Raw genomic sequence first — 23,197 nt, 5'->3', positions numbered from 1 at the left:
TAAAAGAGCTTTGATCAAATCCATGCTCCCACTTCTCACACTCACACTTCATTTATGTGAATATTACAAACCAAAAAAAAAAGAAGAAATAGAAACTACACAAATGAAACATATCAACAGATGGCTAGTTTGAACATATAATTACATAGACAAAGAAGGAAAAGATTCAGATAAAATATCCTTCCAAAAAGAGCGGTTGTTTTCATCATCCACCAACAACTCTTCGTAATTTTGATTCAGCGGTGAATAGTCACAAATGCTGCTGTTGCCTACGTTGCCGGAGGAAATTTCTGAGGTGGCTGGAGTCAATCCAGGAAGACAGTATTCCGCGTTAATCACATGTTGCTGAACTTCCGGTGGCTGGAACCTGTTACAAACCGGTTTATAATCACTGGAAAACGCAACGTTGGCAATCGAAGATGGGAGATGCAAGGCAGGGTTCAGAATCCCATCCAAAGTTGCATCGATTCGGTTAGGTGAGAAAGATGGCAACGGATTCGAGTTGAGAAGTTGGATTATATTTCCGAGTAGTCTAATGTTGGCCAAGTTTTCGAGGCAACTCAACGGGAAATTGTTTAAATTTGGAGGGAAGTTTAAATCAGTTAAGAGTTGATGTGTTTGCGGATCAATGCCGTTGCACAGAAGTGTTTTCCTAAGATGAGTGTTCCAGTAATTCTTGATCTCGTTGTCGGTCCTTCCTGGAAGTCGACTTGCAATCATAGCCCACCTACAATTTTACAGATAACCAACCAAATCAATATACAGACGTGAACTCTGGTGGTATATGATATAAGACAAAATAAATATAAATTTTCATTTGTCCTACGAAATTAACCTTCCATTTCTTTAGGGGATGTTAATTTAAAATGCATCTCAATTTATTAATTTGAATTATTTTAATTCTTTATTATAATTATATAAACAATTCTCCTATCAATGTACGGCCACCATTCTTGCGGATCGGGTAGGCTTTGGATCCGACCCACCAAATCATGTCGGATCATACCTACGCCCGACCGAGCAACGTCCGAGTCTGATACTCGCAAAAGTAAAGCAATTGCATATAACTTTTATATTTTAATTTAAATAAAAGATGAAAGACAGTACTATTCTAATTGGACGAAGTATAAATTAATCTCCATTTTTTCTTGATAGATTGAATATTTTTTTTAATATATCTTATTCTTCAAATATATAATTATACAGTATTTATTATGAGTCTAATGAAGATTAAGTGATAGTCAATGCTCGTCTAATTTATACAAAATATATTTTTTTGGTGATGCTCAAACCGTAATCGTTTCATCACTTAAATATGATGAGACAATTGTGGAAAAATGACGCCGGTTTCATTATATTTTTATAACAAAACGACGTTGTTTTGAGTGTTAATTAAAACAATGCCAATTTATCCGAAATGGCATTTTATCGCCATATCATATTCTACAACAGTTTCAATTTTAATCATGATGGCACAATTGTGAAAAATTATTATATTTCAAATTTCAAAAATTATGAAATTAATCCAAAGTCAATGCGGATTATTATTTAAATGACAATTATTTTAGTAAAATATTACTCTTTCTGTTCTACTAAAACTGTTCTACTAAAAGTGACATATTTTTTTGTTTGGATTATTCTATTAAAAGTGACATATTTCTTGAAATGGAAATAATATGAGCATCTTTTTTTACTTTCTCTCTTTTTATTTAATTTATAAATAATAGTTACATAAAATACGTGTAGAAATTAAATGTTTCATATTTAGTGGAATGGTGGGAATATTGAAAAGGAAAATAATTATTAAGTGAAAGCAAGCAGTGGATAAGAGATTCATTTAAATCGATTTATGGTTTGCCAATGTGTTTTCAAAAGTAATTTTATAGGACTTTGACTGTTGTGCTCATAATTATGCTATTGCTTCCAAAGTAAAATGATTTAAATGTCAAAGCCATCTATACAAGCTACAACCTACAGCCTACAAGGTTTTGCACCTTTTTAGGGGAAAATAAAGAAAGTATAGATAAATAAAATTTGTTCTAAAATAAATTTGTATTAGGTGTTGATTACGGATCTCCTACCAATCCCATGAGCGGCAGTGTAGTATTCGTTTACCTATAAACTCTTATTTTTATACATATATTAAGACTATATTCGTCGAGCATAGTGCTAGCCAAAGTCGTCGACTTTCCATAGTTTATTGACTTTATTTTGATCCAAACAATTAATGATGCATGTAGACTTTAATTAATATTATATCAAACTTTATATGTGTCTGATTGTGACAAAACAATCGAATTATTTATATTATCTTTCAAAAAATAATACCCCTACATTTAAAAACCTGCTTAAATTATAAAATACAAAGTAATTTGATCTTATACTAGCATATCAATGGATGAAGTTGGAACCATTTCAATTTATGCAAACAATATTGTTCATTAATAAGTCTCTTAATTTATGAGTTTTTATTTTAAATGTTGCACTCATCAAGCTAGTAGATTCATCTGCTGTAGTTCTTCGTGATTGAGTGTTTAATAATTCTCTATTTTCACAATCATTTGAAACTAATTAATTAAATTTGCCAACATTAATAAACTATTCACATTATACGTATGTATTTATATGCATACTGCATACACTAATATGTTGACATAATAACAAGAACTGTTGGACATGAAAGGGATAGTCCAAATGTATACGAAGATTTGTCCACCACAAATTAATTTAATACTATAATCTGTCCAAACCAGGGTGGTTATTAGGTTAGACTATTACATGGTCAATCCACGCAACTAGTACGTATAACAATCTTGCACATTTCAAATACGATTTACTTCATCAATTTCACCGTCTCATAAAGTAGCTCTTTTTTTTTTGAAAGAGTGGTATCGAATTGATATATTAATCTTCCACATTTAACTAATTTTCCATACAGCATATCGAAAATGCGGTACAATTTCAAAATTTTTGATAAACTATGTAAATATATTGTTTTTACTTATTCTGAGTTTTCAGTACGGTATGTAGTATGACAGTTTCAGTACGGTAACCCACTTCTCGAAGGATTATTTGAGAGTACTACTAATTAAGTTTAGCTTTGATACGATTGCGACAGCTTTGAAAATAATTTAGTGAAACGTTTTCTTGTTACTTGTGTCGATAAAAAGTGGTTAATATAGTCTAATAGGGAGTTAGGAAAAGAAGGCTGCTGAAGTTTTTTCCTTGAATCTTATGTCACTCTCTTCACCCAAAGTCTACTCGAGTAAGTAGTCACAAAAATTATAATAACTTCGGTTAATGTTGTCACATAACTAAACTAGCATCAGAAAAGACTATGTTCCTAAATATATAGTTAGATTTTACTTACCAAATCCGATTGCTTGAGTATAAGACTGAACCTCCTAATTTTTTTAGGGTTTAAGGGGATGAATAATTATAGAATGTAACACTGCTAGACGATATAGCTGACGACCAAATACATTTTCGATATATTTTACAACAAAGTTATTTATTAAAAAAAGAAACACAAAATTGGTAGTATCATAAATTGAATAACCCAATTAATCTAACTTCATTTAGACCTTTTAGCTATACGATTCTAAGAAACGTTACACTACTAGACGATAGTTAATTGGTGAAGACTATAGTTCCATTAAGATATCACCCTTCGTCCATGAAATATTGTCCAAGTTTAACTCGGCATAAGTTTTAAGAACTGTGAAAAAAAGTAAGTTGAGAAGGTTAGTGGAATGAGGGTTCCACATTTATATATTAGTTTTATAATAGAATGTGAGTATGAATGAGTTAATGGAAAATGTGGACCATTACCAAAAATAGAAAAAAGCAAAGTGAAAAACTTTTTATGGACAGATCAAAACGGAGGGAGTAAGAAATAATGTGATGCAATATTAGAAGAGCTTTATTTTTGGTTTTATTTATTTCCTAGTTAATATAATTAGTAGATGGAAAATATTAGAAGTAATTGTTTTTCCTTCTACAAATTAGGTTTTCTTATTTTACTTATTTTCCTTTTAGTTATTTTCCTTCTAGTTTTATTTTCATAAGTTTAGGATTTCCCTTTATCTATATAAAGGCTTTATTGTTGAACTTAGAAGACAGACTTTGATTATTGATTATTAATTCTACCAGTTTTGCATCATAATGTCCTACCGGCTGAAGTAACACATATACAATAATATCCTACGTCCAATGAAACTTCTTGCACAAATAATGTGCACAATGTCAACCTCAAAGCCACGTTAAATACATTTTTATTTTAATAAGAAACCTCTATCACGAGTAGTTTGGAAACTTAATCATACTAGTATTGTTAGTTAAATATCATTATTAATTTTTATCGTAATTTTAGGAATATATTTTAACTCAAGTATACTTCGTTGTTGCGTGTTAGTATATTAAGCTATCATGTAATATCGTATCTTCTATCGAAGCATACAATTCGTAGATTGCTACCTAGAACCCAAAGTCTTTTACTAGAACTAAGATAACAACTTCAAAATATTCATAATTAAGATAAATTACTTCATTCAAAAGCTCAAGTCTCTCAACTAATATTGGTTAAGATGTCAATTTATCCTCTTTCAAATTAAGCTACTCATCTAGATCGATTATTGTACTAGTAAAATCCACATGCATTCATAAGATGATCAATCAAACAAACATACAAAATCAAGATAAATTGAAAATTTGAAATAACTACATGAGTCAATGCATATAAAAAGAAAATCAATAAATTATAATAATCATTGTATCTCCTCCATAGAATTCTGTGGAGGAATTAACTACACATGTTCATAGCAAAAGTCAAATAAATATTCAAGAAAATATTCAACTATATTGTTTAAACAAGAGCAAACTAAAAATATGAACTCCTAGAATTGAATTGGAGGATTAGAGGCCTCGTATTCAATCTTGCGATAAATACTCGTCCTATGCTCGTTTTTCTCTTATTCCAAGGTGAAAAACTGAGTTTTGGAACTTGGGGGCGTAAAAAGGTGCTTTGGGAGGTGTGTAACATCCTTTTATACCTAGGGCTTACTTTTTCAGCGTGGAACAGTGTCGGTGGATTCTGGCGAGTTGTCAGGTTCATGATGAGGCAAAGCTGGCAATTCGCCAGTCGTCTATAGTAGAGGTGCCCACGGTTCCGGAATCGCAGTTACGGTTCGTTACCACTGGTTCCAGTTTTTGGAAATTGCCGAATCGGAACCGAACCGCGAAGGTGTTTCGCGGTTACGATTTCGAACCGCCGATTTTTTGCGGTTCCGACTCGGTTTCACAGTTTTTTGGCAAGTTTTTCACGATTTCGGTTTGGAACCATCTGGAACCAGCGATTCCGGCTCGATTTTGATTTGAATATTTTTGAACCTAAACTGAACCACAGTTCTATAATCGACGGTTTCGATCAGGGTAAATTCTCACGGTTCCGGTAACCACCGGAACCGTAAACCTTGGGCACCTCTAGTCTATGGTGGTATTGTGCAAGGAACCCAGCGAGTCAGCGACTTCGTCATGTTGCGAAGCTGGCAGATCGCCAGCTGTGCCGACTTCGTGCCCCTTTCAACTCTGGATCCTTCTTTTCGCCTTTTAAACCGGTTTTCAACCCATTTTCTACACATTCTTCACAAAGTGTTCAAAATATCAATATGATAGAGATATATAACAATGTATATATAGAATATGATCAAAATCATGCAAAACTACTCTCTAAAACCGTGCAATAATCAAGTACATCATTGTCCTGTTTCTTGTGAGTGAATCTGATGTATTTTGTAATGTTATAAAATTGTATTGTTGGATTGATGTTTACAGTATAATTAATTTGTACTATGTGATTTTCTTAACATAGAATGGAGCCCAAAAAACAGGGATTGAAGAGAAAAATTTCTTATGAAGTAATGGTTGATCCTAGGACGTGTTTAAAAATAACCAAAATATCTACTAACAATATGTGAAACTTAACAACTCCGTGCACCATTTTCAAGAATGAGTATGATCATTACATTGTTCTGTCACATTTCAGTGCTATAGAAAATTCCAATACCCTTCTCATTTTGTGCTATGATGAGGAACATAAGTCTTTCCAGCCAGATGATTTTCTTTGCACTCTAGATGAGTGGCTAGAGCATAAATTAGTAGGAATGGAGTGGAGTAGTAGGAGTAAAATAATCCAAAACTACTGTTATGAAGGTAATCATAAGCATTGGTGAATGAACATCATAAAATATTTTATAAGAATGTTTTTGGCCCCATCACTAATGGTCTCAGAGTCATACACCAAGCAAAAGCCTTTCACGGGAATATGTTGAACGGGGTTGCCATAAAAAGCACACGAGACAGTACTCCGATAGGAATATTTTTCAACATGACCGGAGATTTGAGACAAGAGGTTCCAAATGAGGATATAACACGCCTACAATCAAAAGAGGTTGGTTCTCTAAAGGGTACTTGGGGTCTAAACTTGACAACTTTTTGGAAGGAGAAAGAACAAATAGTTTTCATAAAGATGATGTATCTACTATATGATTTACTGTCAAAACCAAAATATGGTTCTAAAAATTTTGATATTCCCTTTTTTCACGATTATGATTGACTAGAGAAAGTTGAGAAACATGGATCTCCAATGTTGAACAATGTCTTGAGTGTCAATGATGGAAAGGCTTACAACAAAAGTGTTGTAAACGCTTACCACAAAAAGGCTACGAACTATCTGATGGATAAACTTCGATTTTGGAGATATTGTATTGAGCATGTAAATAAATATATCTATATATATAATTATAATACATATTCTGATTTTAATGTTAGTTTTGTATTTAACTTACGGATGGACTTTAAAAATAGTAGCAATATCGACAACCATGTAGAGGTTATGGAGATCATTCGGTGAATTATCCGGTGAAAGTTATGAAGAGACCAACAAGAGAAACTTCCGGTGAATTTTCTTTCAATTTATAGTGTTCAATTTCAAAAGTAAATATTATAATTGCATGTGTATATGGTTAGTCATCAAAAACTAAAAAAAAAATCGTCATTTTTAATTCATCTATCCAGTCTTCTCCCCTAATTGTGGCTATCGTTTTCTTCTTCTAAAATGTATTTTTATTAAATAATACTCCCTCTGTCCCAGTTTTATAGTCACATTTTGCCATAAAAGTCCGTGTCATATTTATAGTCACATTTAGAATTTTCCATATTTGGACATAAAATTTTACCCCATTATTCACTAAAATTACACCCAAATGTCATTATCAACATAAAAATAAACCAAAACAAAAATCAAAAATCAAAAAGTCAACAAGGGACCCACCTTCAACCAACTCACTTAATTTATTACACACTCCTTCATCTCACTTCATTTATTACACACTCCACCATCTCACTCTTCCATCTCACTTCATTTATTACACACTCCACCATCTCACTTCATTAATTACACACTCCACCAATTCCTTAAAACTCGTGCCCTAACTAAATGTGATTATAAATGTGGGACGGAGGGAGTAATTTCCATTCATAATTGAATCATAAATACAAATTAATATAATCAAACAAAAAAAATATAGTTATTTACACATAATTAACTTAATATACCAAATACCGAACTTTAATCATTTAGTTAACTAAAATTAATTGCATAATAATCTAATATATCAAATACCAACTACTAATAATTCAGCTATCTAAAACTAATTAATTTAATATACTGCCTCCGTCTGCGAATAGGAGTCCCGGTTCATTTTTACCATAATTGGTAATATGGTTCCACCTTCCACTAACTCATTCCACTCACATTTTATTTAAAACTAATATATACAAGAGAGACCCTTATTCCACTAACTTTTTTCCATTAACTTTTCTTAAAACCCGTGTTGCCTATAAATAGGTATCCTAATGGCGGACGGAGGTAGTAATTGTTAAGTACTTAGACAATTTTAAACTAAATAGCAAATGAACACTAAAAGGATCCTAGTCTTATGTGAGTGGCCTAATTAAAAATAATCTAAATGTAGATCCCTGGTTTCTTATTACTTTTTTGGTGTATACTTTCTTCTCAATTGCAATCAATTTGAGAAGTATTTTGCGTTGGTTTTGATTCAACAACATAGGGGGTGGTGTACGTTTGTTTAGCAAGAGGGATTTAAAGAATCTAATAGACCTTGTAATATCATGAATTTCCACTCTTTCTTGTGGAAAATGCGTGTAAATACTTTCCCACGATGATGAAATGTTGCGTTTCAATGTTTCCGTGTTGACGCATGTGTAGATCAATCAGACACGAGTTCTGGTCTAAGGCGTCAGACATAACCGAACCGATGCAACCATATACAACAAGCATTGTGCTTGCCTGAGAAGCTAATGCTTGTTGACGCACGTGTAGATCAGTCATGTATTATTGTCCGTAACACTTAGGAGCCGAAGGCTATGAAAATTTTTTGGACATAAGTCTCTCCTTGTGTTTAAACTAGTCCACAATTTGTCCAAAATAGTTCCCTACCAGCTAAACCGATTAATCTTATTGCTCACCTCACCAGGTGTGGCATTGGCCGATGAGATGGAATATATCACAATGCACTGGGGGAATACATTCGAAGTTAGGATTATGACTAGGGATGTCAATTCAACCCGAAACCCGTGGGTCGGCCCGAATAGCCCGGTAAAATGAGCAGGTTAGGGCTGTAATTTTATAATCCGAATACAAAACGGGCTAAACGGGTTGGCCCGAATGGGTTGGCGGGTTAAACGGGTTGGCCCGAACGGGTTGCGGGTCGGCCCGACGGGTTGCAACTTTTAATTAAAAAATATTGAGTTTTTATATTTTTGAATTTAATGTGGCATAATCATAAGTCTTCTTCGATCTACATTCTACTACACTGTTCCACTCAATCCCACACTATCAACTTTAAAGTTTCACCTCAACTTATTATTCCATCGCCCCATCATCTGTCACCACTGTCTTACTACCAACAAAGCAAATCAATACAAAATTAAGAATTAATCCATCAAAATCTCAATATAGTTATCATTTTAATAATGATTCATGTAAGATATGATTTTTAATTTTCATAAAGAATTAATTATGAAACAATGCCAAAATAATAACACGAACACAAGCTTTAATTGAAATTAATTGATTTAATTTTTCTATCTTTGCTTAGATTGTAGTTGATCGAGATGAAATGCTTCTTTCCAACTATTATTGAGGAAAACTATGAAAAATTTTGAAGATTTTATATGATTCTAACACTAAGAAGAAAAAATATCTAAAAATTAAAATTATTTTTTTGAGGAAAATTTGATTACAAAAGATTATTTTTGAAAGTTTTTAGGCCCGAATAGCCCGATGGGTTAGCCCGAAATCCGGCGGGCTAGGGCTAGGGTCGAAAATTCATGACCCAAAAAATTCATAACCTGAATAGCCCGCACCCGAATAGCCCGACAACCCGAGTGGGTTGGCCTGAACCAGAACGGTTTAGCCCGATTGACATCCCTAATTATGACGATATGGGGTTATGCATTATTGGCAGAGGCGAAGGCAAGGTGGGGCCAGGGGGGCCCTTGGGCCCCTCACCCAATTGATTATTTACTATGTACTAGTATAGTATATGTAAGTAATATTACAAAAATGAAATTTTAGTGCAGTTGGGTAGAATTTTGGCCTTTTAATGAGGTACCTAGTTCGAGTCCCACTTGGGGCTTTTTTGAAAATTTAGAATCTATTTCTTCTATTTTGTATTTGTTTATGTTTTATTAGGTTTATAGGTAGTATTTTGTGTAAATCATATTCCCTCCGTCTGCCATTAGAAGTCCCGGTTCACTTTTACTATAAATAGTACGTACTCCTCCTCACTTTCCACTAACTCATTCCACTCACATTTTATTATAAAACTAATATATAAAAATGGATCCCACATTCTACTATCTTTTCACACCCACTTTCTTTTATATTTTTAAAAACTTGTGCCGAACTCAAATGGAACTCCTAGTGGCAGACAGAGGGAGTATATGCTCCAAGACCAAGTATAGTCTTTTTGTGACTTTGCGCATTTGTTTCAGAATTACTATGATATACTCCTACTTACATAGTTACATGCGAAGACCAAATCCGCTAGGTTTTACACTTTACCGGTATCTCTTTGTCTATGTAGAGATCAATTTCAAGTTTTAAGATATTATTAAAGGTTTTTCTAATAGTTATTTATATATTAAATGAGATGGATTTCATTTTTTATTACTGATATTTTAATTATTTTTTTATATCGTTTTTATTTGATTAATTTTACATTAAAATATGTGATTTCGTCACAAACGCAACTTTTGTCAATGGATATAGTGGTAAATCATATCACGTCAATTAAAGGCTACCTCTAAGACCCAAAATTTCCAACAAAATTGGCAACATATATTGGACCTTAGAAACAGGAAAACATATGCGTTTGTTAATTGGCTATCCCTAAAAACTAAGGCCCAAAACTCTGCACATAATCTATTTAAATTATTATTTCAAATTAATCTACAGCCACTAAATGCATAATTCAAAGAGTAAAGTCTAATATATAATATCAACATTATACCTCATTTAAAGAGCCCATAAACTGAGTTGTTTAAAAACCCAGAGAATGTATAAATGGGAGTTCTATTCGAAATGAACAACATGTACATTTCTTAAATTAGATTGAGGTGTAACATAGATATAGATATAATATATGAAACTAAGGCCCATATTTTGGCCGTCTTAATTAATTAAACCTTTTTCTTATTTTAGGCTTTACTACGGGGTATTTATTTTAAAGGTGTGATGTTAATATAAATCAAATATGTCAAACAAAAAGAGACTTATGGTCGAACATTTAGAGTTTGAAAATTTTTAGCACGAGCAACGCGTAGTGGCGTAGAGGATAACCCGATAGGATTGGCTGTAGCCGGAATCCGGTAGGTTAAGCATTGATGACAACGTAAAGCTTAGAAGAGCATGTTTAAATGAAAAGTATAACTTAATAATCTTTGAGGATTTTCGGTTTGCAAGATTGTATCTCAGGATTAAATATATAGTGTGTTTAGTTCACGAGATTCAATTCCACAATTTAATCCTAGATGGATAATCATGGAATAATTAGTCAAGCTAGTAGTACTATTTTATCTAGAAAATGGAACACCAACTTCATCTCATTCTCCAATTTATTGAACATATAAGACTAATACTTAGTAGTAAAAATGATTCAATCAGACATTTCATTCATAAATTAATTTATTTCATGTATACAATCACCTAAAAATATGTCGAATCGTGCTTTGGTTCTCCAATTCCTATCAACACCACCAAAAACAGTGTTAGTAAAATTTTAGCTGTCCCTTCACCAAAGCTTTTGGTTAGTCATTATTTGTTTTTTATGGATAAAGCTAAACATAGTACTATAATACTTGGTATTTACGTAATTCATACAAAAAATACGTATAAAGAAGAAGAATTAATGAACACCCAAAATTTGATCGAGCTAGAGTTGAGAAATACACATCAATCTAAGGAACGGAATAGATGAATCTAATCAAAGTGGAACAAAGGAAGATCAAATATTAGCACATAAATTTCAACGGTTCATATTAATTTACCCAAACAAACATGAGCCAGGTAAGGCTAGTTAGATACATTCTCATTTATTATGGTTAACATACAATTCGTATAGTCGTTAGAACAGCTCCTCTCAATACTCTCTCCATATATATATTCATGCATACAAAGTCAGAAAGCTGAGACCATGATTGGTGGAAGTTGAGTCTCCATTTCTTCTTCATCCTCTGCTTCCCACAAGAAATGCGCATACGAACCCAAAACCATACTGTAGAAAGAATTCAAGAGCACAACATATATAAGAGCCAATAAAAAACAATCAAGTACTTTTATGAGAGAGAGAGAGCATACGAGTCGTTAGGGGACGCTTGAATGGCTTGAGTGAAATAAGAATTGGCTCTGCTCTCATCTCTATGAGTCTCCCATATTAAGTTCCCATATAGAGATAGCACTTCTCCATCTCCTGGGCTTGCCAATATTGCCCTCCCATAATACTCCTCCGCTTTCACCACATCTCCCACCACCTACATCAATCATATCACATATTCAACCACATATATTACCCATTTTAATCACAATAAACATGCATTGTTGAAAATAAAATATACTCCCTCCATCCCCGATTAAGAGCACACTTTTCTATTTCAGTTCGTCCCCAATTAAGAGTCATACTTCATTTTTACAATAAATAGTAACAATAAATAGTAAGTAAGTCCCACATTCCACTAACTCAATTCACTCACATTTTATTATAAAACTAATATAAAAAAATGGGTCTCACATTCCACTAACTTTTACGACCAACTTTTCTTTACATTTTTTAAAGTTCGTGCCCGATCAAAATGTGACAATTAATCGAGGACGGAGGGAGTAATTGGTATAAAAAAAGATGGAAAGAAAAATTATTGAAGTCTTGTGAATAAAAAGCAAGATCCACCTTGTTAAAATGGAAAACTTAGTAAAAATAGATAAAGAGTAATTTTGATAAACAATCCAAACGAAGTATACTAAAAAAACAAGAATATTTTTCATAGACGAATATAGGAGCACTAGTTACCTGATGCAAATATCTGCCGTAGTTTCTCAAGAGCAAAGAGTTGGTGGGATTGGACCTAATCATCTCTTCGTAATAAGCCCCGATGTCGTCCCCCTCTGCGCCGCCGTTCCCTCCGCCGCCCCCAGAGTTCCGGTTCTTGTTCATTCCCCCGCCGGGGGTTCCCAGCTCCTCGGGTATCCGCAGTGAACTGAAGGAGCGGGAGCGCTGCCGGCTTGGCGTCCTCGTCTCCGATCGGATGACGTTGGACTCCGAAGAGGACCGGCGGATGCTGGGGCGGCGCGGCGACGGTACGGAGATGGAGGGGCGAGGTGAGGCTGAGGAGGGCGGAGCTTGGACAGGGATGGGGCCGGAACCTGAGCGGAAAAGCATGGAGTTCATGGTTGTTGGTTGAAGTAGAAAGTGTTGAAGATTTGTTTTGATGAGATCACAAGAAAGTGGAAAAGCGAGTGAGATTTGGGCTTTATGTATGTGTACGTGAGCATTTAGAATTGGGACGCGTGGCGGAGATGCACGTGCTGGGCTTGGCAACCGCCGCTGAATGGGTCTGGGCCCATGTGTCACACACTTAACGTGATCTCAACTCCACACACATACACTGCTACTACTAATTTTGCTTCTTTTGATACGTGGCTGATTACAAATTAGCTTATTTTCATGAATCGAGACAATATAATTAATTAATTTTACCTTAATCAGATATATGTATTCATTTCTGTATCATTAATTAAACCACATCCTGAGAACCAATAGGATGATTTGAAAAGTGGGCTGGATACACCATACTACTACTTAGACATAGTAGTAAGAATGAAGCAAGTCAATATAGTAAAGAGGAGACAAGAGTGAAGAAAAACAAATTAAGTAAAATGATGGCATCGGAAGCTTCCCCGCAACGGTCGCTATAAATGAGACCATGACCATCATCACATCATATTCATTCCCCCTACCATTTCTGTGCATTGCCCTCATTTCATTTTTATTATATTATCATTATTATTATTAATTCATTACTATAAATATATATATATGCATTAGGGAGACTTATGTTTGCGTGTAATAATTTTTATACTAAAAACTTTGTAAAGAGAAGTAAACAAAACTTGTAAAACAGTAAAAGCAAGCGTGATTCAGTGAGATTTTATAATTGGACCATGAAATGTTCCATAGACGTAGTTACTTAAATTTTAACGGAAACAATATTGAGCTAGATAATTCAAGTTAAAATGATACTAGTATAATTCAATAACTGAATTCATTGATTGATGGTCCGTACAAAAGTTTTTGTACTAATTTGATGAGAACGTGTTGCGACTCAAGTTATACTCTTTTTACGATTCAACAATTGAGTATTGGGGCCATGTGATTTCACGTGTAATCACTTTGTCTTTTGTGTGACATGGGATTTCCATGCAATTCTTCTAGTCAATGTTTTGATTTGGCCGGTTTAACAGCAAACCGATATTTTATCCGTCCGATTCATATATTGAAATCAAAAAATTTGGCCGATTCAACTCATCAACTTTGAAGTAAACAGGTTGAATTTGTTTTGAATTTTTAAGTATTTCTCAAAAGTAATTTAATTTGCGTCTAATAATGATTGATTCCTTGACCAATAGATAATTAAGGCACTACAATTTTTTTTTACATATTATGAATTTCAAATATTATCATATACGTATCTAATATTTTAACTAAACTAGTTATTAATTTTGTATGATAATATGGAGTACTATCTCATAATTTTTCCACTAAATACATGAGTTTTTATTTACTTTTTGTCAATGTTGTTAGTTACCTAAAAGAGTATTTGTGACAATGGTGGTGTGTATTAAATTAATATGCATAAATAAATTATTAACTTCAGAAACGCTCATCAAACGCGATACCTTTAACTGGCAATAGTTTTTTCGTAATAAAAGTATAGAGCTCAAATGGGCTTGAGATTGGGTTCTATTTTATAGCGTTGCAAATTTAGGGGCACGCAGGCTGCGCATAAATTCTAGGGCCTTGCAAATTTGGATCCACTGAAACTGGATTCAAATGGGCGGGCATCAGGAAACCACTGCATCGGAATGTGATTAAAAATGAACTAATTACTACAGAACTGTTTCAAAAATATGGAAAATATTTATAGACAGTTAACAATCTCAAATATTTAAAAAACAGAACTGTTTCAAAAATCCTAATAGTGGACGGAGGGAGTAGTAAAAAATGAGTTATAAAAATTAGTATAATGTGGGTACTATTTGTATATACTCCCTCCGTGTCCTAAAGTAGAAACTATTTCCTTTTTTGTCCGCCCTTAAAAAAAACTTTCTATTTTAGGAAAGCTCTTTCTCTCTAATGAGATAGGACTTATTTTTTACTAACTCACTTTTCTGTCTATCTCTCACTTAGTTTACTAATTTTGCATTAAAACCGGTACCGTTTCAAAAGTTACTATATTGAAGGAATGAATGGATTATTAGTTTTATACTACCTCCGTCTCACAATAAGTCACATTTGGTTGAGTTCGAGTTTTAAGAAATGCGAAGAAAAGTTGGTTGAATAAGTTAGTGAGTGGAATAAATTGGTGGAATGTGGAGTCCACTTACCATTTATGGTAAAAGTGAAATATAACTCTTATTATGGAACGGAGCGAAATGACAAAATGTGACTTTTATCGTGGATGAAGGTAGTAATAAAATACGAGTGAGAATGAGTTAGAATGTGGGTCAATTCCAAAAGATGAAAATAAAATGGGACAATTAGAGCATCCAGAATAGGGACGGACGTCCTGGCGGACACCCCAAAAACACCTCTTGTCACGTCATAAGGACATCCCACAACACTGTCATGTCATAAGGACATCCCACTGCACAATAGCGAACATCCCCAATGACATCCCGGCAGACAAGAACAATAATAAAAATTCACAAATTCACCAAATTTAAACAATTTACAGAATAAAAATTTCAACACGAATACGGGAAAAATGCAACCATTTTATTTCAAAAAAAAAAAATACATACTCCCTCCGTCCTCCATTAGGAGTTCCGGTCACTTTTGCGCACCCATTTTATAAAAATGATAATAAATAGTTAAAGCGGAGAAATAGTTAAGTAAGAGAGAGAATAATGTTGACAAGAGTCTTGTTATCATTATTCTCTCTCCTACTTTACCATTTCTCCACTTTAACTATTTATTATCATTTTTATAAAACAAATGCGCAAAATTAACCGGGACTCCTAATGGCGGACGGAGGGAGCACATAAATAAAGAAAAAAAATAAGTAGTTCATAAAAAAAAATACACCCCAAAGCTTCGACACACGCGGCCCCCTACTCACTCCACGTCGTCCCCTTGGCCAGTCATGGCGTCACTCTTGGGCAGGGGTGGGAGGTCCAAATCGCGCTTCATACTGTCGATGACCCCCTTCAGCATCTCCCTGTATAGGGGGTCAGTCGCCCCCCCGCCACTTTTCAATGGTGTCTATCATGCCCTACTGCTGCTGCATGCGCGCGAGGTGGGCAATGCCTGGGTAGGGGTTGTCGATTTGACCTTGTGGGACCTGCTATGCTTTTCCTCGCCATCCGTATCGAGGTATTTTGCCCAATCGGGCGACGGCGGCGGGAAAACGATGGAGTGGTGGGGATCTCTGCGGCGGCGTCGGGGAGGTCGTGGGAACTGGCACTGCAGTTGTATTCGCCGGAGGAGTTGAGCTTCGTCCACTTCGGTCAGCCAGCTTCAACACACGCACAAAACTTGGTGGACTCTTGCAGCACAACATATACTTCCCAATAATTGAAGACGCCGAACTTCTTCGACTTGTCGGGGTACTACTGCATGGACAAAGTCTTCACATCCTCCATGGACATGTCGTTGGTTGTCGTGCGGACGTTGTTTTCGTAGATGCCGGCAAATCGGCTTATGGCCCACCTCAGCCGCTCCCACTGTTTCCGGCATTGCTCCCCATTGTGAGGCTTCCCACCTAGCGGGCAGAATTTGATGTAGTTCTGGCTAATGCGCCACCAATCTTTCGATAGTTTGGTTAGACCCGATGTAGAGATCCCCGACTATATTGACCCAGGCCTTTGCCAACGCGACAATTTTCCGCCTCGCTCCAGATGGTCCTTTTTCCCTCGCCGGCCTCCCCCTCGTCCCCCGCACGCGAGGACGAGGTAGTGCCCTTGCCCTTCCCTTTGCCCTTCTTCTTCAACTTTTCTACCGCCGGTGTTATCTCAGTGGGAGACTCCCTGACCGGAGATATCCCCAACTCTTCAAAAGAGAAAGTCTCAATGCCGGTGAACTGAGTCTCCAGAGGAGTACTCTAGGAATTGCTAGACAATAAATCCACGAAGGGGCGATACACATTGTCCCTAGATGGTTGGGTGACCCCCACTCCGCTATCCCCCGCAGCGGCAGACATGCCCTGCATCATACCGAGCATCATCCCGCTCATCTCTAGCATCATTCCCCCCATTTCGGCCGCCATTACGGGCATCATTCCCCCATCATACCGGGCGACATCCCTGTCATCTCTCCACTCACCCCGGGCATTCGGGGCACCATCCCACCCATCCCTGCACACCAAGGGTACATATTATAGTATCCGGGCATCATCCCCGCCATTTGGGGTTGGGGAATCATTGGCACCATTCAGGGCATCCTGCAGTTACGCTGGCGTTTCCCCCACCTTCAACGGGAAACGTCGGCGTTTGTGACTCGCTCGTGGTGGGAGAATCACTGTCGTGCTCCATTTATCTTAAAAAAAATGAAAGTAGAAAAATAAACTCGTTAATACAAGTGGTGCAAGTGAAATGAAGTTCAACGAACCGTATATATAGAGTTTTAAAAAATAAAGAATAAAAAAAATATAAATAAAAAATTGGGACGTCCGCGCACACCTGCGGATGACCGCTCGTTCGCCGCCGACGTCCGCATCCTCCGAAAACGTCGCAATAGCGGACGTCCCGCACGGCACGCGGTCAGACGTCCGCTGGGACATCCGCTATTACGGATGCTCTTAATATTAAACAGATCAAAATAAAAAATCGGAACACACAATGGGGAATGAGGGAGAATAAAATACCGGGAGAGCAATTTTGAAGTAGTTAATTTACTCTGATCTATATCTTACACTAAAATCGACAAAAAAATGACAAAGCTCTTCCAACTAAAACCTAACACCAAAATGAAAAACGATGAAAATTGGCTATACTATGTGGTCTGATTCAGCAGGCACCCCAGAAGACTCGGCCTCGGCTACTCTCTCGTGATTGTCAGCACTCTTATTATTATTACGTTTAAAATCACCGAAACTCGTCCAACTCTTGCTCGAGTTATGCCTACTTATGATGCTCGACTTCACCTCCTCCGGCAATATCAGCGTATACTTCTCCTCCCCTTCCCTATTCCTCTTTATCGAGTGTCCCGTCGAGTGCGATCTCGAGAACTTCTCCCTCTCCGTCTCCATCTCACCGCCCTCCTCCTGATTCCTCCCCTCCTCGTCTTCTTCTTTGATGGTGACGCTGCAGCTGTCTACTTCTTGGCGGGTCCCCTCGTCCTCCTCGTTGACCGACACCCTCGGCGACTTGACCGGTGACTGCAGCGGCGAGTTGAGGTCCCGGCGGCATACCGGGCACGTCTTGTGCGACTCGAGCCAAAGGTCGATGCACTCACGGTGGAACACGTGGCAGCAGGCGGTGAGGAGGCGGAGGACGTCGCTGCTCCGGAATTCCACCAGGCAGATGGCGCACTCCACGCCGTACCTCTCCTTCGTGTAGTCCTTCACCGTCGAGTACGTGAACGTCGGGAACGACTCCACGATCGACGGGTCCAGCCCGGCGCCCCCCGGGGCGGCGCCTGCAGCCCCGCCCGAGGGGGCCGCCGTGGTGCTGCGGCGGAGGTGCCACGTGCAGAGGAGGTTCTGCATGAAGCAGCGGCAGAAGTAGATGGAGAAGAATCCCGCGAAGAAGAAGATGAGGAGGACGATGGTGAGGATGATGATGACGGGAGGGTAGGAGTAGGTCGGTGCGGTGGAGGTCGACGGCGGCAAGGGTTCGGCCACGCCTGTTGCCATTGCCCCGGTGGAGATGGGATTCCGATTTGTGGCTATACAATTGCGGTCTTGTTTTTGATGATGATGATCTGCATTTTTAGGGAATTGGTTTTGGATTTGGGGAATGATTTTTTGTTTGGGAGAGTTAGAGAGTGTGGCATTGTTGAGATGAGAGAAACGAGGAGAGGCACTCGTAAACTTACTACTTCTGTCTAAATTTGTTACCTTAATTTTATCATTAAAATTTATTAATGCAGCTAATATTATGGCTCTGTGTGTTTGTATGTATGCTGATTATCAATTTCTGTGGCTAAATTTAGATTCAATTGAGCGAGTCTCACTGATTCCCAACATTAATATTGCACATGAATTACTATTTGACAATATTTTCTAAAATTAAATATTTTAATTTGAGGCTTTTTATCTTCATTTACTAGCTACTTGATACATTTTCTAAGAATTGTGATCTATCTACTTACAACTATGAACTGCATGTAGAATGATTAGAAAGTCTGTAGCATAAGAGGGAAAGTGGTTTCCCTAATCTTTTTCAACATTGCGACGACAAGCAAGTTGAGCAACTCTTTGTATTTGACAAAAGCATACTAGTTGAATTAATATTTGATCAAATATATATGGACTTTACTAAATATAGTTAAAACTATTATTTTCATGAGCATATACGTGAATCAGATTGGGGCCATACGAGATTCCTAGAATGCTAGAAAATTGAGAGTTCAAAATTGACATATATGACAACAGTCACAAATTCACAATATTAATAGTTTAAAATTTATATAAGGAAAACGTGTACCCTAACATTTGAGAATCTGTACTCTTACCTATTACCACTTGAATATTGTTTGATTACCAATAGAGATTTTATATATGGAAATCTAAGATCTTAAAATTGCCAATAGAGATTTACCATTGAGTATGATTTTTGAACATGGGACTTAATAATTTAATTATAGAATTTTTTTAAAAAAATCCCTAAGTTGTGTAAAGGCAACTCCCGTGACCTAAAATTTAAAAGAATTAATGATCTATGCTAAATTGCTAATCCACCTTAAGAACAAAACTTAATCAACTTGATCGACTGCATGTAACATAAAATTGATTGACCCAAAAATTATGCATGCTTTCATGAAATCAAGAAGGCCCCAATAAAGTTTTACCTGAATACTGACTAGTAGTAAAACAATTTCAATAGAGACTTGGGTGTGAGACTTTAAGGACTTTTTATAGATAACAATTCATGAATGTATATACAAAGAATTTCAATCTATATATGATTCCTTTCTTCATTCTTGGAAATATATACGATTGTTTCTACAAGAAAATTTCTCCTTCTTCTGGATTAATCTTCTTTCTCATATACTTCATCTTCTTCCACATAGTTTTGCTTCAAGTAAAAGCCAATTCTCTCCAATGACTTGGGGTTTGAATAGCAACCAAATAGAATATCCATCTCTCTCAGCAAGTTTGGAGGACTATCGATCTCAACGGTCTTTTTGATCTGCAATACGAAACAGTTTCCGGTTTTGGTTAGCATTAACTCAAAACTAACATTAAAAAAAAAGATTCAATTTATCTGTTCAAATGTTATCAGTCAATGAACTACGTACCTTCTCTAGTGCCATCCTTGCAGCGTTTCTTTCTCTCTCACGAGACGCCATTTTAGCAGCTTCGAATTGTTCTTCAATCCCTGTTTTTTCATACTACACCAGTAAAGAAACACACAATATTAGTATTATGCATACTGATATATACAACCAAGTATACAATAGAGTGTAGTAGAGTGTAAGTTTAATGTATATACAAGTTTCTGATGTGCTTTGAAGATAGTATCAGCGAAACGTCTTTTGAGCATTGCAGCCCGCAAAGCATTCTTTGGCGACATTTGGTCACCTTCAGCAGGAGTTGAGCAAGGACTCTTTTCTTCATTTGGAACCACCCCACGAGTACGAGCATCAATAGCTGGTTCTTGACAACGGTTCACACCTTTGTCCGCAGTTTTGCTCAAAGATGTGCTGCCATTCAGTGTTGCTTTTCCAGGCTTGATCTGTTCACATTGATAGAGAATTCAATTAGTGCCAAATTTTATGAAAGTGGAAAGCTGAAGGTGTGAACAACCATACTTACATTCTTAATCAATCGTCCGAGCTTCAATTTTTTCTCTACTGATACGCGCCTTGAGCTGCCACGTTTTTCAGCTATGGGAGCTTTGATCAGGCCAATTGTTGGCTTCATAACTTGATGACTGTTTTCTACAACTAGCTTCAATTTTGCAGCCAATATTCCCCACATCCTCCTGAAATTACAATCCAATAGCCTTGCAAAGCGATAAACTTCAGATGAAGGAGGGTGATACAACATAGCATTCCCGAAAGTCAGCACAATGTCATCAGCAAACTGATTTGCAGCAGAGTACATATTCCTCTCCAATTTACGTTTTATTGTTCCTAAATCCATTGGATTCTTGATCATCTTGAAGTAATCAGGAGGAGTCTTCAATGGATCGACTGGCCTAGCGAACCCCTGTGCTATTCTACGATCCATCAATCCTTTCAGAAGCTGAGTGCACTCAGCTGCCACTTTGCAGCCCATCTTCTGCTTTTTCCACCATTGGTCATCATCAATGGACATCTCTGAGCGCCGTTTACGAGATGGATTCACTGCAACGTTTGCCTCGGAAGTTACTGTGAACTTCAAAGAACAACGAGCTGTGTTGTTCGTAGCAGCCTTGTGAGGCAGTTGCATCAGATTGCACCGCATTGTTTGAGTTCTGTTTCCAGCCATTGAACTTGTAGTAGTACTTCAATTACACTGAGAAAACACAACAAAAACACAGAAATCATCAGAAATCACCATGTTTCATAGTACATTCTCTCATATGAATTGAATACATCCAAAACATAAAGTTGGCCAAGAGAAATAGCTTAAAAATTAAATCGTGAACACACGTTTGATATCATATAAGATTACAGTACAATTTATATAGAAATAATCAGAAATCACAATGTTTCATACATTCTCTCATATGAATTGAATGCATCTAAACCATAAAGTTGGCCATGAGAAATAAGACAAAATCAAATCGTGAACTCAAGATATCAAATAGAAGTATAATTTAAGAAAACCAAAAAACACATTCGAACAATAAAAGCGAACAGTTAGAATTGTGTCGAAACAGAAATTCAAGTAGATTAGGACAAATATTTGGAATAATATTTACTACTACCAACTCTAATTAAAACTTAATATCCCTATTTCTACAATCAATTTGTGCATGCCTCTTCATAAAACAAAAAAAGCACTTCGTCGAACAAGAAAAGTTGTTTGATTTTTGGGGCTCACAGAAAGTTTATCATGAATAAATGGAACACGATCATCGAATTCTTCAGACTTATGAATGTACAAACAGCCAATTAAAGAATTTACCGACTGCAAATCAAAGTCTAGGTTTTGTAACCATACTTACATGCTGAGGAAGTTCGTGAGATAGCAGAGGGCTTCGAAGATGAAGGAGAGCAGAGGGCTTCGAAGAGATTTAGTTTGCGTAAGTTTTAAGTGAAATTATCTGAATCTTGAGTTTAAATAGGGTTCGGAGGGTTAATGAAAGCACCGACCTTTTGTTAGGATATTAAGACTTCACGCTGACTAGGAATTTAGAAATAAGGAAATAATGATGTTATCTCGTCGGTTAATTAATCTTAAACTATTGTTAGTGATACTACAAGTTAGTTAGGTACTCCCTCCGTCCCCCATTAGCAGTCACAGTTTGACCGGGCACGGGTTTTAAGAAATGTAAAGAAAAGTTGGTTGAAAAAGTTAGTGGAATGTGGGACCCACTTTTTTATATTGGTTTTATAATAAGTTGTGAGTGAAGTGAGTTAGTGGAATGTGAGACCTACTACCATATATGGTAAAAATGAAGTGTGATTCTTAATTGGGGACAGACCGAAATGGAAAAATGTGACTCTTAATCGGGGACTGAGGGAGTACTTACTACTTAGGTTCAACTTTTTTTTTAATAATCAATAATTATCCAAATAAATTTTAGTCAACTTAAATTGGTCGTTCTATTCTATTGAGTTAATAAATTAGCTAAGAATTACTTCATCCGTCCTCGATTAAGAGTCACACTTTTTCATTTCGGTCCGTCCCCAATTAAGAGTTATACTTCATTTTTACTATAAATGGTAAGTAGGTCCCACGTTCCACTAACTTTTTCAACCAACTTTTCTTTACATTTCTTAAAACTCGTGCTCGGTCAAAGTGTGACTCTTAATAAGGGACGGAGGGAGTATAAAATAAGATGTACTCCTACAAAGTTATAGTTTAAAAACCACATGTAAAAATTAAAATTTTTAAGCCGTGGATTATGGGACAAAAAAAGTCAACGTTATAATAAAAGTTTTCTAAGTTACAGATTATCACAATTTAACTAAATTTGATGATTTTCTTGCAATTTGCCTCAAAATTTATGCAAAAAGATAAAATTACG

The 23,197-nt window shown here is 36.3% G+C and overlaps 4 protein-coding genes across 4 annotated transcripts; all 4 read right to left on the bottom strand.

Annotated features, from left to right (window-relative positions):
- Nucleotides 1-141: 141 nt before the first annotated feature.
- On the bottom strand, nucleotides 142-720 carry LOC125218419 (transcription factor MYB51-like). Its single transcript, XM_048120080.1, has one exon. The coding sequence runs from the start codon at nucleotides 718-720 to the stop codon at nucleotides 142-144; it is 579 nt and encodes a 192-aa protein (XP_047976037.1).
- A 10,853-nt stretch (nucleotides 721-11,573) lies between these two features.
- LOC125223315 lies at nucleotides 11,574-13,086 on the bottom strand. Its single transcript, XM_048126399.1, has 3 exons — nucleotides 12,648-13,086; nucleotides 11,942-12,114; nucleotides 11,574-11,858 (listed from the first exon to the last, which is right to left on the bottom strand). Exons 1-3 carry the CDS (start codon nucleotides 13,023-13,025, stop codon nucleotides 11,762-11,764), a joined length of 648 nt encoding a protein of 215 aa, XP_047982356.1. The 5' UTR covers nucleotides 13,026-13,086; the 3' UTR covers nucleotides 11,574-11,761.
- Nucleotides 13,087-17,807: 4,721 nt separating this feature from the next.
- On the bottom strand, nucleotides 17,808-19,437 carry LOC125218408 (RING-H2 finger protein ATL29). The gene is made up of 2 exons (XM_048120066.1): nucleotides 19,372-19,437; nucleotides 17,808-18,912 (listed from the first exon to the last, which is right to left on the bottom strand). The coding sequence occupies exons 1-2, from the start codon at nucleotides 19,435-19,437 to the stop codon at nucleotides 17,842-17,844; spliced, it is 1,137 nt and encodes a 378-aa protein (XP_047976023.1). The 3' UTR covers nucleotides 17,808-17,841.
- A 610-nt stretch (nucleotides 19,438-20,047) lies between these two features.
- On the bottom strand, nucleotides 20,048-21,489 carry LOC125218403 (transcription factor GTE10-like). The gene is made up of 4 exons (XM_048120063.1): nucleotides 20,833-21,489; nucleotides 20,510-20,752; nucleotides 20,316-20,408; nucleotides 20,048-20,206 (listed from the first exon to the last, which is right to left on the bottom strand). The coding sequence occupies exons 1-4, from the start codon at nucleotides 21,487-21,489 to the stop codon at nucleotides 20,048-20,050; spliced, it is 1,152 nt and encodes a 383-aa protein (XP_047976020.1).
- Nucleotides 21,490-23,197: the final 1,708 nt, after the last annotated feature.

The sequence above is a fragment of the Salvia hispanica genome, chromosome 4, assembly GCF_023119035.1.
Source record: "Salvia hispanica cultivar TCC Black 2014 chromosome 4, UniMelb_Shisp_WGS_1.0, whole genome shotgun sequence".
NCBI classification, from domain to species: domain Eukaryota; kingdom Viridiplantae; phylum Streptophyta; class Magnoliopsida; order Lamiales; family Lamiaceae; genus Salvia; species Salvia hispanica.
The sequence above is the reverse complement of the archived record's forward strand: the minus strand, read 5'-3'. Positions and strand labels throughout refer to the sequence as shown.

What these genes read in the sequence shown, in the direction of transcription:
- LOC125218403 (XM_048120063.1), bottom strand. Translation starts at nt 21,489, where the DNA reads ATGGCTGGAAACAGAACTCAAACAATGCGGTGCAATCTGATGCAACTG. An exon ending in TCGGACGATTGATTAAGAAT is followed by an intron (nt 20,753 to 20,832) that starts GTAAGTATGGTT and finishes CAATGTGAACAG; the next exon opens with ATCAAGCCTGGAAAAGCAAC. An exon ending in TCAAAGCACATCAGAAACTT is followed by an intron (nt 20,409 to 20,509) that starts GTATATACATTA and finishes TTACTGGTGTAG; the next exon opens with TATGAAAAAACAGGGATTGA.
- LOC125218419 (XM_048120080.1), bottom strand. Translation starts at nt 720, where the DNA reads ATGATTGCAAGTCGACTTCCAGGAAGGACCGACAACGAGATCAAGAAT.
- LOC125223315 (XM_048126399.1), bottom strand. Translation starts at nt 13,025, where the DNA reads ATGAACTCCATGCTTTTCCGCTCAGGTTCCGGCCCCATCCCTGTCCAA. An exon ending in ACGGCAGATATTTGCATCAG is followed by an intron (nt 12,115 to 12,647) that starts GTAACTAGTGCT and finishes TGATTGATGTAG; the next exon opens with GTGGTGGGAGATGTGGTGAA. An exon ending in CAAGCGTCCCCTAACGACTC is followed by an intron (nt 11,859 to 11,941) that starts GTATGCTCTCTC and finishes TTCTTTCTACAG; the next exon opens with TATGGTTTTGGGTTCGTATG.
- LOC125218408 (XM_048120066.1), bottom strand. Translation starts at nt 19,437, where the DNA reads ATGTCAATTTTGAACTCTCAATTTTCTAGCATTCTAGGAATCTCGTAT. An exon ending in ATGGCCCCAATCTGATTCAC is followed by an intron (nt 18,913 to 19,371) that starts GTATATGCTCAT and finishes GATAAAATTAAG; the next exon opens with GTAACAAATTTAGACAGAAG.